Here is a 17,248-nt window from a genome sequence, read left to right on the forward strand (position 1 = left end):
GCAGCCACCGGCCGGGGAGGAGGGGGAGGAGGAGGAGGTAGGAGAGGGGGGAGAGATGATGGGTGGGATGGGTTGATGGGAGGGGGCTGGGGTGAGTGATGGAAAGGGAAATTGACGCCCCCATCAATTCACGAAGACCTTAAGATATGGAAATGGCTTGTGTCTGATTCTTTTTGAACCAAAACTTCCATAAAACAGTTTGAAAATAGGTGCTTCAGAGTGAAGCTGGACAAAGGACTGTAATAAGAATGAAAGTGAGAGACCAAAGGAAGGTCCCACAATGATTAGTTTGCAAATGTAGTTTTATCCCAAAAAAAGATGGCTGCCTATGGAATACCATATTACTAATTAAATAGTAGCCTAAGGGCTGAGTGGCATGTTGCATTTGTCAAAAAAGTTGCTAAGTTTGGCTTTGAATAGAGCTACAGATATTCTCAAGTGACTTTTCACATTCTCATTGTTCTGTTGTCTTCTCAGCTGTGCTGATTCCTTGTTTAGCCTACTTTTCTTATTTTGTTTAGTTGATCATTTAAGTACTTTTAGAGGCAAACAAAATGATACATGATTATTATAATGCGAGCAAATGCTACCTTTGCTTATGTTCGTTTCTTGTTTTCACTGGTGGCTTCCACGTAGATGTAAGGCATTCGTGCTCTATTTTTCCACACTGTAGCAGTGATACAACCTACCAGGAATCTGCCCACCCTGCTGAGTGCCACACTCAAGTCAGTCTACACCCATGAGGTGAAACTCCACAGAGTGTGAATCTCCACATCATGTACAGTAAGGAATGTGTAAGTGTGTGTGCGTGCGTGTGTGTGTCTGGCTGCACCGTCTATTTTTTCAAGTGGGTTTGGAGCAGGGACCTAAGTGACTTAACAGAAACAAATGAAAATAGTTGGAATACCTCAATGCAACCCGTTTCAATTTGTCCTGGCGCTCTGCGAGCCTCTGTCCTCTTTTAGACCTCATTCTGTTTCTTTTGGCTTCTCCTGAGGCCTACCTGGACGTGTCCACTTAAAATCCCATTTTTTGGGACGTAGTTACATTTCTATGGATACAGGTGCCAAAACTGTTAATCTGGAGCCTTATAAAACTCACCGTGTCCACTCTGGAGCTTAACAACAGCAACAAGTGAAATTTATTAGGGACTATTTAGATCTGGGAACTGTTCCCATATAACAAAACAGCCATTGAGCAACAATCCAGCTCCTCATAGCAGTCCCTTAGGGGCCAGAACAAAAGCTATATGGTTCAAGTTTACATTACTGTAGTGGTGCTCATGGGCAGGCCAATTTATTTCAGAGAGTTCAGCAAAGGTCAGGCTTATTATATGGCTGAGGTGTTTGGAATAAAATGGGGAATTGGGAATTGGTATTTTTCGTCTGATAATATAGTATTACTATGGCCATGGTCTGTGGTTTGTTAGAAAGCCTGATGCAGAAAACTCTAGTTGCTTTGTTTATTTCCCATTAAAGTCCATGAAGTCAGACTCCACCAAGGCATGGAAACACCTCAGCTCTTCGTTTTTTTTCAATGTAATTTCACAATGGCCTACTCGGTCCGCACACTGGCTTCTAATCACACCCATGAGACCCTGGACTCTGTCTTCATACTAAAAGAAGCACATACACAATAAAAAAAAAAAGTGGCTGAAGGAATCGGCTTTGTGGCAAAAGTCCAGGCCAAGGTGCGAGCGCAAGGTGTTATTTTAATGCATGTGTCACATTATGTGGCCTGTGGGAGCCACTTCCATCCGGGTGTGGAGATTGACGCGCCACCCTCCGCCCACCCCCCCACCACCAGCGGCAATGGGAGTCGATGATGGCCTGTTTGCACTTCATCATAGGGTGATAAACGACACTATTCTTCTGCGCTGCACACGGTGATTCATTAAGCAGACTGGATAGTAAATTGTCTATTGGAGCTAACAAAAACCCAGTCCACCTATAGCCCCACTGGGAATAATGACGGCAGCGTTTTTTGTGTATTGGAGGTGTCCAGCGCATGTTAAGAAACTCTGGGAGGGCTCCAAACCCCTATTTCATTTTACGACCGTGTATTTGAATACTATGATACCGGCACACAAGGTCGTTATACAATCGGCAACCCGTACCGTTCAGTTAAGGAATCCACTGATCTCCAGGGATGATGCTTTTTTCTTTTTTTGGTGAAATCTGACTGGGATCGATGCCAATGTGAAGTTCCATGCCGAATTCAAGATTATTCCTTTATGATTTGGTGGGGAGAGTGTAAGTAGCAGGGTCCCAAAAATGTACCTTTACACATGAGCAAGCACCATTTAATTGCCAGATTTCCTAAGGACTTTTTGAGGTACCAAAAAAGAAAAGCTAACGATGGAATGTGGCACAGTACGCGCACATCAAGCCACAGATGAATGGATCGAAATCATTATGAATCTCGCTGGTTACTGTTATGCCTGGAGAGGCTGGAGGATAAAAATGAGTGAGGATAAATCCTGAAGTCGTCTTTAATAAGCCAGAAACAACACGCCCCCCCCCCCCCCCCCTCAAAAAAAAAGAAAAATCGATTGCGCGTGGACTGTAAGACTGAGATTGTACGAAGCCGAGTCAATGGACTCAATAAGAAGCAGACGCAATGTTTTTTTTCCCTCTCTCTCTTTTTTTAAAATTTGTTTTATATAATATCGCTTCTCAGTCCAGGAAACTCTCCGGGGACAACGCAATGATAGATATAAAACACTGCTGGCATGCACGGAAGAAACATGCAGCAACAGATTTACAGAGACCCAAATGTAACATAATTAAAAGAACATTATCTCAATGCTCTCTCTCTCTCTCTCTCTCTCTCTCTCTCTCTCCCTTTCTCTGTGTGTGTGTGTGTTGTGGTCAAGCTGCAAATCATCTATAATGGTGTAATGGCTGGGCTGGATGGATACACACATGGAGACTCCGCTCTCCATCACCGCGCTGTGTATTTGCTCTAGTTTGTCAGACGCCCCCCCCCCCCCCATCCTTCAGTTTCTCTCTGTCTGTCCGACTACACACACACACACACACACAAAGACAGGGGACTGTGCTTGTCGGACTGGGAGGTGTGACTATTCAGCCAGTGAGCCTGGCAGATGTGCCTCTCTAGCCGTTTTTAGACAGGGCACCAAGCCGCCAATTTGCCAGTCCTTTTGGCAACTGGACAGCCGAGATCCAGGAGATGCTAGCGTCACCTCGGTCTATGTAGCTCTTTGGTTGTGTTAGCTTGTTGTTGTGTCAACAAGAGAAGGACGGTCGCTACTTTCAAATTAAAAGCCCCCCGCTAAGAACCCAGTTCTAAACTCCAATGGGGTGAATTGAAAGCTCATATTTTGAAGACAAATGTGTTGTCACTGTTCACAGCCCAACTTCGAGCTTCACTTCACGTCACATGTCTACGCCTACCTCAGAGGCGGCTTTTGGAAAAGCAGGAATATTACGCCTTGGTTTTAGAAGGACAGGCCGGCACATTGCCGTCCTTACCTTGGAGCAAATGTGCCGCCTTTTCTATCTAAAAAGGGCCTCTCTCTCTCTCTCTCTCTCTCTCTCTCTCTCTCTCTCTCTCTCTCTCTCTCACACGCGCGCGCGCGCGCGCGCACACACACACACACACACACACCACCTGTTCCTCATCACATGGGGGCTTGCAGCAGTAACCAGCACGACAAAGCGGGATAAATAGTAGTATGATTTGCTAAAAACTTTTAAAGCACACACAAGACTGTAAATCGCATTCTAAGAGCATTTGAGGACTTATTTGTCCATTGGAAAACCAATACGGTTACTGGAAATGAACCCAATTATTTCTGACTAATGTTTAGATAAGCGATGAAACACACACACACACACACACACACACACACTGAAATGGAGCATTTTCCGGCGCATTCCTAACTTATGCGCGCACGTCAAGTATTCTATCGCGGACAGACATCTGAGGGTGGTCACTCATCCAGAGATGGAGTAAAATCAACCTTGGACGCAAAACACAGTCAGGGCCAGAGAGCTGAACCACCAGAGGAGCTGAGTCCAACAGTATCACCAGCAGTACGCAGGATGTGGCCTGCCTCAGAGCGCATGGCTGAGGCTGACAGAGACACAAAACAGGAGGCGCACGATGCTTTAACAGCCACTGTTGTTATGCTGATGCCGATAATGATGGTAATAAGAGGCGGCCCCGCTCAGTTGTAAAGCTAATTTTGCGCTCCTGCCGCCAGCGGAAAAAGGGCAAATGGGCCTTTTCCCTCACTCAATATGCAAATTGGAGAAGTCTTGCAGAGTTGATGTTTATTCATACAAACGGCATCAATTTGCAGACACAGTCGAAACTTAAGAGGGAAGAGAAAAACAGGACCGATGTCTCTTCTCGCCGTAACTATTTCCAAAGTTGGGATCCATGATGGAGAGCGTGTGACAGTAATTACTGGAGGCAATTAGCGGGCAGAAGTCACCTCCAAATGTTCTGGGCATGTTTGTTGGCGGGGTGTTGGGTTTATTTTGACACCTCGGGGAAAGAGGATCTCTGCTTCAAGGACGAGGGCCTCCATCATTTGCTTCCAATAGATAGAAAAAGATGGAAAGGAGGTCAAGATATTTAATAGCAAAATAAAGATCTTTCAATTAAGTAAAAGAGAAGTAAATATATCAAATCGTGTCAAAATAGGCCTGATATAACTAATATATTAGTTTATTTATCTAGGCTATTATGACCGTTGCATTAATCATTATGTCAGTGTAGTTATATATTATGGATAGCTCAATCAGTGGTAGGAAAATAATTCGGATCCTTTTTAGGGTAAAAGTAGCAATTCTCCATTACAACAAAGCCATTCTCAGACAAATGTTTTTTTAGTAAGTATGAAAATAGGTCCCAGTTATTAAGTAGAGCAGCTCCTGTCAGTTTTTTATTATTGCATGATATATTATTGGAGAGCGACTACTGATGCATTAAAGTGTAAGCAGCATTTAAATGTTGTCTGAGCAAGGTGAACTGATCTTGACTACCCTACTGTGAGTGTAGTACACTTGGTAAGCTCCTGATACTTTACAAAATAATCAAAGTGAAATAAAATGGACGTTTCCCTCTGAAATGTAGAAAAGAAAGACTATTGTGTTGCACAAAATGCAAATACTCACATAAAGTAGGAAAGCTTCAACATTTAAGTACAGTACTTAAGTTTGTGTACTTAGTTACATTCCACCATTGTGTATATGAATCTGCAAAGTGACGAGTAAACATAACTGTAACAATACTCCACTTTGAACTGTAGTGGAGAGAGGAAATGCCAGATTATTTCTGAGACCTTTCAACAATTAAAGTACTTTACATAAGACATAAGAGACAACATGAAAGAGCAAACATACATGGCGTCTACACTTTCTGTTTACAATCCAACAATGCAATCAGTCACATTTTATGGCCTATAGCCTATTTCACAGAAGATATTTGTATGTAGGAAAAGTTACATTGTTGTTAAATTCACATCCATAGCCAGTACACACACAAGATTAAAATGAAAAGATAAAAACTAAGATAAAATAGAATAAGATTGATTAAAAGTCAAGTGAGTAGGATTTAGGCTACATTCAGATGAAACCATGTGGTGCAGTGAAACTTGGGAGTGTCACTCCATGGTCCGTGTGTGCGAGGTGCTGGGAACCCCCACTGATCAGTATGCAGAAAAGTGAAGCTGCATTGTTTTTTGCTCCTTGCACGTTGGTCCTACTGTTGATTGTTTGTCCTCATTGACGGATACATAATAACAGTAAACAACCAGGATGAGGAAGATTGTTGATGTGTGTTTTAAATTGGGGCAAAAAAAACAAACCGAGTGGTCACAGGTGAAAAGCCACGCCACCACACAGAAATGTCTGTTGTGTTCCATCTGTAGCATTTGGCTATGCATTTCTTTTTCAGAGACCCGTGCGTTTTCACTGCATTGCCTGATTTGATGTGAATCCAGCTGCTAAATACACAAAAGTCCCTCTCTACAGTCATCGTTTATTTTGTCCTTTCTGAGCTACTGTCGAATCATGGGGGTTTGACATGGTGAACTCTTTGATGAGGATCCACTCCCTCTACAGTTATAAAAGGCTCAGTTTAAGGTCACATAAACACAAATCTTAGTTTCAGGTGATTAGACACTAATTAAAATATATTTATGAACATCATATTCAGTTTCTGCCAAAAGTTCTCCTAAACACTACACACTTGACCTTAAAGCAGTGCAATAAAAATATGGTACAATATGAACAAATATCTTGAAGAAGAATTGAAGAAATAGTTTTACTTAAGTATAGCACTTGAGTAAATGTACTCAGTTACATTCCACCACTGCACCTTGCCATACAGTTCATGCACAGAAAGCCAGACTACATACAGTAGACGCTGCCAAATACTCACACATGGCACAACGCATTGCAAGTCTTATCCATCCTTCCTGGCAAACTCCCCCTCTCTCTCGTCCCGGCCCTTTGAAATCTGCATCACGCCTCCCTCATTTCTGTTTACAAGAGTCAAATTGCTTCCACACACTTTGTTCGTAATAGATCTGCAGAGAGAGAGCTTGTGCCAGGAGCGGTCACGGCACACGCATTTTTACCCGCGCGGTAAATACCCCGACCGTTAAACATCAACACACAGTCATCCTGATGAGTGGTCTGAGAGGCGACAGTCTAACAAGCCTCTCTTTGACTCATCGCCTATTACTGAGTCTGACCTGCTGCTTAACTGATTTTGAGCATACACAAAATGAATGATGCTCAATGGAAAATTGGACCAGCTCCACTGCTACTTGTCCTCTAAAGTGCCCCTGCAGTGCAAATACTGATTGATGCTTGTTTTAAATGCAAGGATTTTATTTCATTTTCTTTGTTTCACAATAGCATTTTCAGTTTGGGTGGCCTGACTAAATACTTGATGATTACACATTCCAACAGGAAAATACAGTCATTGAAAAACAGACAGGAAATAAAGTGGGACAGGAGTGAATTCTTCAGTAGGGCCTGCATTACTTAATCATAAGTCACAGGGTCACAGGGTCATGGGGAGAATATGGCAAGAACATCAGACATGCCAAGTATAAATAGTCCTCGGCACCAGTGGTTCTTCAAATGGGGCTTGGAGCCCTGGGGATCGAGGAAAAAATGAGGAGAAGTTTTCTTTTGCCAAAATCGCTCAGATTGAATCTGGGCATAACATACAAAAGCAGGGGTGTGGAGCTAAAAGCCAATAAATGAGAAACACAAGAGAAGGTCTCGGTAGTAGAGAAAACACTAAGCAAACAGAGATATTAAAACATACATTTGTTTTCAACCTCTGACCAATAAAATGGCATCTATGTGTCTGTTCAAAGACCACCATTGTGACTCTATCACTTGACTGTAATGTCATCGTTTTAAATGTAAAGCAGTGGTTTCTGCAACTCAATACTACCTTAAAACAAGTTCTCTGATGGTGTGACCTGAGCCAGTTGATCCATTCAGAACTTCTTGGCATGAAAGCTGATGGGAATCCCTCTCTCAACTCATTTCTTTTTTTTACCAGGTCATCACCTGCTGTCTTTAATTCATGCATGCTGTTTTCTCTTTCTCCCTCTCTGTTCTCCCTGTCTCTGTTGCCCCCTTTGAAGTCTTTGGGAGTCCTGTGGTTTTCAAAGGGTCAGAAAAGGGCAGCCCTACTGTCCTATCGAAAGGCAGGCCGTGGGACAACCGTATGTTACCACCTGTCCTTACTGCTCTGTGTCAACACAACTGGTGTGACTGTACTCACACCTCGTCCTCTCACCCCCTGTCGCTTGTACATTGTTCCCTCTTGCTCACACGTTCAACGAAATGCGGCTGTGCAAACGCACATACTCAGGGTAGTGCTCATGCCCACATACACACATACAGAAACATGTGCACTACTACTGTAGGACCCCTACTGTCTGACAACCATTTCACAGAGACAAATCAAGCTGCCCTGCTGTTGAAAGCCCACCCTTTCCTCACACTTCACATTACAGAGGACCCTTTCTGGTCCGATCCCAAACCAACGGGGGTTGTTTGGTTGAGAGAAAGGGCTGTGTCCTGTGGAGAGAGTCAATTGCAGGTCCAGGGTCACACAGAGAGTGGAAAGAGGCAGCCAAAAGTCATCCAAGATGAAAAATTAGCCTTTCAAATGACAGCCAAAGATCAAACCACTCTGAGGAGCAGTAGGTGTGTTTCAGTAGCTCTTCTTATTCAGCCCCAATTTCCTGTCCTGCTTGCCCAGAGGGAACCATCCCAGGAATTCCCAGATCTGGAAGGGAAGCTAAGGTGGAGGAGGATGATCCAAAACTGGACACCAGGCCTGAGTCTGAGTCTGACACAGCCAGCTCCTCAAACTTCTGTATCACTTTCCTCACAGACTGGAAGGTAATCTCCCTGCGCCACCCACCTCCACCAGTGTCACAAGAGACCCTGTAGGCTGAGTCCTTACTAAGGAACACATGGGGTGGAGGGGGAAGGCCGCAGTGCAGCCTCAGTTGGCCCTGGCCCAGGCCCAGAGCTGGGAGGACTCCAGCAGCTTTGAAGCGGGTTGGCAGCGTGGCGAGATGCTCTTGGGTCAGAGGGTTATGGAAGCTCAGTGTGCCCCCACCAATATTAAGGAAGACCCCAAGGGTTTTGATCTGAGGCGGGACACTGCAGAGCAGCTCCTGGCTCCCATCATACACTGCAAAAAATAATAGGCCATGCCTACCAAGCCACCAACCATCCGGACCATCCAACGATCTCACACCTGAAATACAAACAAGAGTTGCATTTCAGAGTCACTGCACACAACTATGGATTTGCATTCTTTACAAAAAAACGTTCCCAGATTTTTAACCTCTAAACTTGTGCAACCATAATACATCCTACCTCATTCATTCATACAGCCCTTGTCTGGTTCTCCATTCACACACTCTTCATAGACTGATGGCAGAGCTGCTAGGCAAAGTGCCAAATTGTAGCAGCACAGCATTTCCATTTGAAATCTTCTCACACACAAATGGAACAGCCATCGGAAAAAATTTGGGGTTTGGTATCTTGGCCAAGGTGTAAGTGGGATCCAACCACCAACCTCCTGACCTTCCGATTAGTGGATGACCCTCTCTATGTCCTAAGCAACAACTGCCTCCCCATGTCCTGGGGCGGTTTGCGGTTTGCAGTCTAGTTATTACATTTTATTCTATTAAGCCAACAAGTTGATCATAGGCAGATTATTATCTTTAGCCGTGCATGCGGCATAGCTCTAGGGATAGAAACATCTGTCGGTTGGTTGGTCAACCACTATGCTTTATACTGAAATATCTCAGCTGTGGCGTACCATTACGTTGTTCATCCTCTGGATTAACTGTAATCACTTTGGTGATCCCTCGAACACTAGAGCGGTCAAAATTGTAATTTGACCAAATATCTGCACAACTGATGACATTCCCTTTAGCTGCTCTTTTTATTGTGTTCTATGTCAGCATGCTAACACCCTAGACTAAGATGGTAAACAGTAAACATGGTTCTAATCATCGTGTGAACGTTGTTATTGTGGGCATGTTAGCATACTGACATTAGTTTTTCTTTTGTTTTGCTCCAAAACATTAAAAACTGTGATTAGAGACCCAAGGTTTGAAAGACACTCATTTCTTTCTCACCATTTGCAGGTCATAGCTGCTAACGTTGTCGTTTCCTCCCTAATTATAGGAATTAACAGTCTAAAGAACTTTCTCTGTGTTTGCTTATTGTTGTAGTAACATGGCGGTGTAGCCCCAGGGTTTCAGGTTCCCTGCACTTTACTGTGATGGTACAGGGTTTTAATGACAGCAGCTCTGAAATATCGACGTGTCTGAGGCAGCTGGTTATGTGGATTATCATTTTGTGCGACAGAATGCAGAAATGGATATGGCACTGCCAGTGTGGACGTGACACATCAGTAATCTATTAAAATCGAATCAGTGCTATGAATTTTTTTTAACATTTATAGGAAATGTACAGACATCGGAGTTCTTTAAAGATGGCTTTTTGTTGTTAAAAATTTTTTTTTCAAAGCACTAAAGTTTTGATTCTGCATGTCCCACACAAATAAAAACATTGTCTCTAGTCATGTCTAAGAAATTAATTAAAAGTTAAACATTAGTTGCAGATATTAGGACAGCTTATTTTCAGTGATTTGACAAAACACTATGCATATCACTTTGTCAGTGCTACTTAACCAATCATCAACGGTCTGTCAATGGTCTTGCCACTTGGTGGCACTGTGAACATAATGGCGGGCGACATGTGCTTTTAAAATTGAGTGTGGGCTCGAACAAGTACAGTCTTGCTGACTAACACTGAGGGTTTCTGGAAGCAATAAGTTTGCTGGCATGGAACCAACCTAAACAAACTCAAGAGAGTTCTTACCGATCTTGTAGACAGAGCTGTTGCAGACATCCACCTCCCAATAATACTGTCCCCGTGCAATGACAACATCAGCGCAGACCTCAGGGAGGGCCAGCGTAACCCCAGGGTCAGAGGTTAACAGTCTCCTGAGCTTGTTGTCTGGAGGTGGGACAGGAGGACTCTCTCCTTGGTAGGTGATTGTGAGTGAGGAGTTAGAAAGATGGAGGGATGGAGGGACAGTTGAAGGGTCCAGAACAAAACGTATGCCTAAGACAGACCAGAAGTGAACAGAGGAACACAGGTCTTTTTTGTTATAGATAAAAATATCATTAATGTTTTACTCATAAACCTATCTTAAATCATTTTATTAATGCATTTAAACCACCAAATAGAACTTCTGACCATAGACGGATTGCTCCATCTCCCCCTCTCGCAGGTCTACAACGCCCTCCGCTGGGGCTTTTAAGGAACTGGCAGCAATGGAGTCTATTAGGGAAAGTTTACACAATTCTGAAGGTTCCAGTGTTTACAATATCACACACACACACACACACACACACACACATATAAACATTTAATGTATTTCTAGAAACTGGCTGGGCCTTTTAATACATAACCATACTCACCATGTGCCGTCATGTCACCTTCGTCCCGGCAGTACATGTCCCCCTAAATAAAGTGACAGTATGGGATGGACTTTACATAGAATTGAATTAAGATCAAATGTAAAAAAAACATGTATCTGCATTTTGGTTTGCATAATGATTAGATAATACTAAGAAACAATAATCAGGCATATCATATAAATTTTACAATTATGGGGACAGCCTTATTTTGGTTTCAGTGGTGATGATGATCCTGGGCTTAAAGGAATAGCAGACATTTTGGGATAAACATTATTTGCTCCAGTGTCAACCTCATATCTGTCCATGACGTATGAGGCTACAGTCCAGCTGCGATTGGCTTAGCTTAGCATAAAGACTGAAAAGAGGGGGAAAACGTTAGCTCGGCTCTGCCCGAAGGTACCAAACAGCCACCCGGCAGCACAACACACAGTCCTGAGATAAATATTATTATTATTTGTTGCTACTGCTCGTTGATATTCATTACAATCAAAAACAATACAAAACAACAAATCAGTTTTTTTTTTTCATGAATCCATTTCCCCTAAAAGTTGTATATTTGTGCCTCGCAGCTGTCACATATGTACATTTCTTTTAGACTCAGTCTTGCATACATGAATATACCTATCATCTCTAAATGTATTTACTACATCTCATAATCTCATGCTTACTTTTTAACATTCATTAAATGTATTTATTGTATTTATCAAAAAAAAAAAAAGGATTAAAATGTTTAAATGCAAAGCTTGAATCTTTCAGTCACATTTTAAATTTTTCCCACTTCTCGCTCTCCTTAGTTTGGATCCCTCACCTGAAAATGTTGGAGGTGATCTTCAGATGCTCCCCCCCTGGCGCCTGTCTCCCTGCTGACACATGCTGGAGCCAGGGTAGGATGTCGTGGGAGACAGGAAGTGGCAGATGACCAGTTCCAGCATGGCAGCTCTACAGGATGTCGGCAGCCTGGGCACAGCACAGAGCAGACAGGTATACCGGCACTACGGTGATGTGGCTGACCTGAACTTTTTCTCTCTCCAGCTGCAATGCAGTGACTACACATGGTGTGAGAGCACGGCAGGATCAGGACTATGTCATACTCCTGGTTGCAAGCTGGGCAGTGAGAAAGCTGCGGTGCACAATCTTTTCCCTCATCTTGCTCTCTGCTAGATTTTTCTGTTTCAACATCCGGAAGCTTCTGCTTTCTCCGAGGATAGAAAGTCCTTCCTGACATTGCTGACAATCAAATAAATTCCATTGATTCTTTCTCTGTTCCTGTCTGGTGAAGAAAGTCAGGAAGGGAAATCTGTCCATACATGTTCTTAAAATTCTAGTTTTGCTTCACAATTAAGGCCCAACAACATGAAAAAAGAAAATCATTCTGAGGACGCAAGGCCTCAGTCAGCAGAAAGCAGCATCAACAATCCATCCTCCAGCAAAAGAAGAAGCAGTGTCTTTGTTCGCCAGAAAATCAAACAGATGTCCTAGTTGGCGGAGATGTCCCACCATGGTAAAGGTGACAAGGTTTACTCTTCTCTGATGTACCAAATTGGCGGGATATAAAGAGCATTACGGATCAAATATCAGGAAATCCTCCAGTTGGGCCATTCTCTCTGTCGCCCAGCCGACTGCTGTGGGTGAAAGAGGCAGAATGGCCCCAGAGCAGATAAAAGACAGAGGGAGCGAGAGAGCCTTTTAAGAGGTGCTCAGTGCTTGGTGTTACCATGGTGATGGCTCTTCCCGTAGAGACGCACAGCCGCGAGATAATATGCAGCATGGAACCCTTGTGCACACACACACACACACACATGCACATCTAAATGTTAACAAAGAGCTCATTAATGCCACATCCATGAGCCAAACCACCTACAAAACCTCTGTGACAGCGGTGTGTAAATAAAATCACATATCACATCTGACATTGTCAGTGTTGACAGCACAGGCTTTTAAATCCTACGAATGACCAAAAAAAACAAATAGAAGAAAACTTTGTAGCAACATTTGGTTATTTGCTAAGAAAGCACCATTCAAAACTGACAGCTTATATGAAAGAGGATCAGCTCAGTCTTGCTCAATGTGATTTCTGTCTGGCATGATCCTTTTTCTACGTCATTAGAATTCCCAGGAAATACAAGTATGTCTTTATCGCATTTCGCAACAAGATAAACATGGAGATTTGTCTTGGCCTGTTATCTCAGGGCTGGTTTCACCCCCATTTGATGCTGACATAAACAAAAGGAAGCACTGCACTCTAAATATGGAACCGTTGGTATTTAAAGTTCAACTTTAAATATGGATGAATGAAACCAGCCTTAAAGCTGCCCCAATCAGTATTTTTACTTAAGAGACCCTCGTGCGATGAGATCACACCCGCCGTGGCACCTGTCTCAATACTGTCAGCCTTGTTACGTGAGAGCACACCCATGCTGGCCTTCATTTTGATACCAACTGAATACCTGTAAAGTTTAGTGACTGTATCTTAACACACTCCACAGATTCAGGGCAGATAGACAGACAGACAGACTGGCATCAGAAGATCAGCACTCCAGGGCTCACCAGGATACAGTTGACACAAGTAGGAGCGGATTACACATTTTACACATAGCTTCATCAAATTCAGTCTGAATTTTTTGATCTACTGTGATTCTCTCTGTGCTGGCTGAACACAGAAGAGAGGCATGGCCGGGGTGCTGTTTAGCTCAGTGGGTAGAGCAGGCCTCCCATGTGCAGAGGCTTTGTCCTCACTGCAGCAGCCACGCGTTCGAGTCCTGGCCTGGGATCCTTCGCTGCGTGTCACTCCCCCTGTCACACAAAAAAGTGCTGGGTTGTTTCTGTAAACACATTGTTGGGTTGATTATGCTGGGTCATAATTCTGGGTTGTTTGGGGTACTGTAAACACACTGTTGGGTTGTTCATGCTGGGTCAAATTGGTTGTAGGGGTTAATTCACAGCTAAACAGCTGGTTGGGTTCATTTGACCCAACTGCAGGTTTATTCATTTTCCCGCTCATCCTTTGTTCGAACTTTCTGGATCAGTTGATCACTGCGGTCAGAGGTCCACACAGCACAACAGACGATGGACAGGATTTTATGGTAAGTTTATATGAATACTTATCTGACCTTATATGTTTAATAAGCTGTGGTAACGACATGAGCTTAAGCTCATTTCATTGTAAAAATAAATAACGTACAATCTTTGATCATGATGGTGGGTTAGTGGTTTTTGTTCTGTGACATTTATTAACTCGTTTAGATGCTAATGTTAGCTAACGCTAGCTAACTTTAACAATGGCTATAATGTTAGCTGATAACCACGCTAACATTATATCTGCGGCCTTTTTTAATTAAATGTGCGGCGGTCTCTTGGCTGTATATTCGCTTATTGCCTTTAACGTTACTGTCCCACTGTACATTTTAGGTCCGTTAGCTAGCTAGCTAACGTTTCCTTAACGTTCGTTTAGACTAGCAGGAAGGGCCCTCAGATTTTGAGGTACCCCTACCCGAGGTAGAACAAAACACCACGATGTTTTTTTTAATCTTCAGGGTCTCCCATTCATGAAATGGATTGTTGTGAACTTTCATTTTGGGGCAAAAAGGATGAAATCAATGAATAAAAGGATGCATTTCATAAACTCAGAAAGAGCAGATTGAGATCTCCCCGGAGGGTGCAAGGTCCATGTAATGCTGTCTTACTTTTCAAGGGAAGCTCAGATCCTGCTCAAATTTCGTATACGAATAGTCAGGTATCTATTGCATATGTATCAACACAAGTTATGTGTATAGTTAATTCAATTTGTGTGCTGTAAACCATAAAATCAGTGATACGGTAGGCGGAAATCATGAAAATTTGTGAAATAACATTTTACTTTTTTATGTATTTAAAATTAAAGGGGTTTCAAGTAAAATTCCTTCTCAGTTAAGATTGTCTAGCCCTGCCTGAAAGAAATGTATTTATTCTTGAGTGTTTGTTGGGGGTATGGAACCCACAATTACCTCTGAAGGGCAATGTGGTTATGAGCAAAATAGAGAACCATAGTCAATTGCACTAAGAAATGTTTGGTTGTTTTTCCATGTGTCTCCCTCAACAATTTTGATGCTCACAAATGCCAAGCACATCTCTTCTAGAAGCTTGAGATGTGTATATTGCAGTACTTTCAACATCTTAAACCTGAGTATTATGAGTGGCAGGTATGATAAGTTTTATCCAGGGAGAAGAGATTTTTTCCTCCGAATAGGGGAAGGGCAAAATAAAACCATGTCATTTATTAATGGAAATCTATTTTGATAAGATTCACAAATTCAATATTCAGAAAAATCTCTCCTTCACATTCAAACAGAAATTGTATTAATACATTGATTTAGTTGGGAATTACAAGCCTCTGAATCCAGGGAAGTGCTGCACAAAATGGATTCCTATGTGAAGTTGCTACATTAAGTGTGTGTGTGTGTGTGTGTGTGTGTGTGGGGGGGGGGGGCCTGTGGGTTGAACTTGACAGTTATTTTAAATCACAACATACAGCTTTAGTGAGTAGAAACATGGATTGTGCTGCGAACAAAAGAAACCACCAACCTAATGACAAATACCAGGTAATACAAATTTGTAACTTACTCACACATATAAATAATATTATCTTTTATTTGTAAGACAACTTGTGAGTTTTAAATCACTGGCGGCAGGTGTTCTGATCAAGGCAAACAGAGACTAGCATAAGCTAGAAGCATAAGATAGCAAAGGCAATCTAATGTGTGTGCATAACTGTGTGTGTATGTGTTTTTGATGGAAAAATTGGTAATACAAATGTACTGTATTTTTCCATATTTACCAGAGTTTACCGTAATAATGGAGACAACAGAGCCAGAGCGGTCAGCAATCCAGCCACAGTCACAGACACTGGATGAAAAGGTGTGCTTAATATGTGGAAGTGCTCTCCAGGCAGATAAAAATAATCCACACATCAAAAACCCCACCTTGCAAGGACTGAAAACAATAATCAAGGTTGCTGAGGAACGAGGTGATGAAGTTCATAAGAGAATATCTTCCTACTCTGACGACATATTGTCCTTCAAGGTTAAGGTTTCATATCACAGATCGTGCAGGGCCAATTATTCCAGTTCTAACAACTATAAGCCTATGACCAGTGACCAAGAACCAGCCAAGGACCAGTGTAAAAGTGAACGACTGAGCAGAGACGCTGGATTTGACATCCGTACCCAGTGTTTCATTTGCAGCCAGAAAGCCACAAAAAGAGAAGGCCTGACCCCTATAAGTACTGGTACAGGTGAAAGTACAAGGTCAAAGGTACTCAGTGCAGCTTCAGAGAGGCACGATGAAAAAGTACATCATCGTATGCTGACCCATCAAGATCTTTTTGCTTATGATGCCAAGTACCACAGAAGCTGCCTTGGTCACTATATTTCAGAGAGAAACATTTCAGCAGCCAGAAATAAATATCTGTCAGAAAAAAAGTTAAGTGAATATGAAGAAGCTTTCACAACACTAATTGAAGAAATAACTAGCACAGTTTTTTCTGAGAATATGACTGTCACAACACTGAATGCTGTCACTGAGAGCTATGTTTCAAAACTGAGTGCAGCTGCAGGACCAAGCATGTATAAATCATGGAAACTCAAAGAGAAACTAATCCAGCACTATGGAGATGAACTGATTTTCATTGAACGTCCTGGAAAATCAGATCTTATCTGTCCTAGTGCCATCACTGTTGGTCATGCAATGAGAGAAGCTTCCATACTAAGAGAAAAACTAACAGAGGACAAGGAGCCAATGCCTCAACTGAGAACAGAGACTCTCACTGACAATCAAATCCTACACAAGGCTGCAGGTATCCTAAGGAGAAGTATGGAAGAGGTTAGGCATGAGCCTCAGTTCTACACAGGGAGTGACACGCTTTCCCTTCTCTAGTGCAGTAAATATGTACCAGCAGAAGTGTATGATTTTGTTAACTTGTGCATTAATTCTGATGCCCTTCAGAAAGCTGCAGACCTGTAATGATGACCCAGCTCTAAAGAAAAATCTACGTGTGATAACTTTTTGCCATGGTCTAATTGCACAGTGCTGTAGCCGACTAACACCTATCACCCTAGGACTTGGCATTATGATCCACCATGAGTTTGGCAGCAAGTCCCTTATCAACAAGCTACACATGATGGGTCACTGTGTGTCTTATGATGAAGTGCGTCAGTTTCTCACATCTGCAGCAGCAGATCAGTTACAAAGAAGCAA

General features: G+C 42.6%; 1 protein-coding gene across 1 annotated transcript; it reads right to left on the reverse strand.

The window, feature by feature from the left end:
• Nucleotides 1–5,148: 5,148 nt before the first annotated feature.
• On the reverse strand, nucleotides 5,149–12,766 carry LOC115576238 (uncharacterized). The gene is made up of 5 exons (XM_030408750.1): nucleotides 11,826–12,766; nucleotides 11,018–11,060; nucleotides 10,794–10,877; nucleotides 10,413–10,658; nucleotides 5,149–8,772 (listed from the first exon to the last, which is right to left on the reverse strand). Exons 1-5 carry the CDS (start codon nucleotides 12,240–12,242, stop codon nucleotides 8,231–8,233), a joined length of 1,332 nt encoding a protein of 443 aa, XP_030264610.1. The 5' UTR covers nucleotides 12,243–12,766; the 3' UTR covers nucleotides 5,149–8,230.
• Nucleotides 12,767–17,248: the final 4,482 nt, after the last annotated feature.

Source organism: Sparus aurata, chromosome 2 (genome assembly GCF_900880675.1).
Source record: "Sparus aurata chromosome 2, fSpaAur1.1, whole genome shotgun sequence".
In the NCBI taxonomy this organism is placed as follows: domain Eukaryota; kingdom Metazoa; phylum Chordata; class Actinopteri; order Spariformes; family Sparidae; genus Sparus; species Sparus aurata.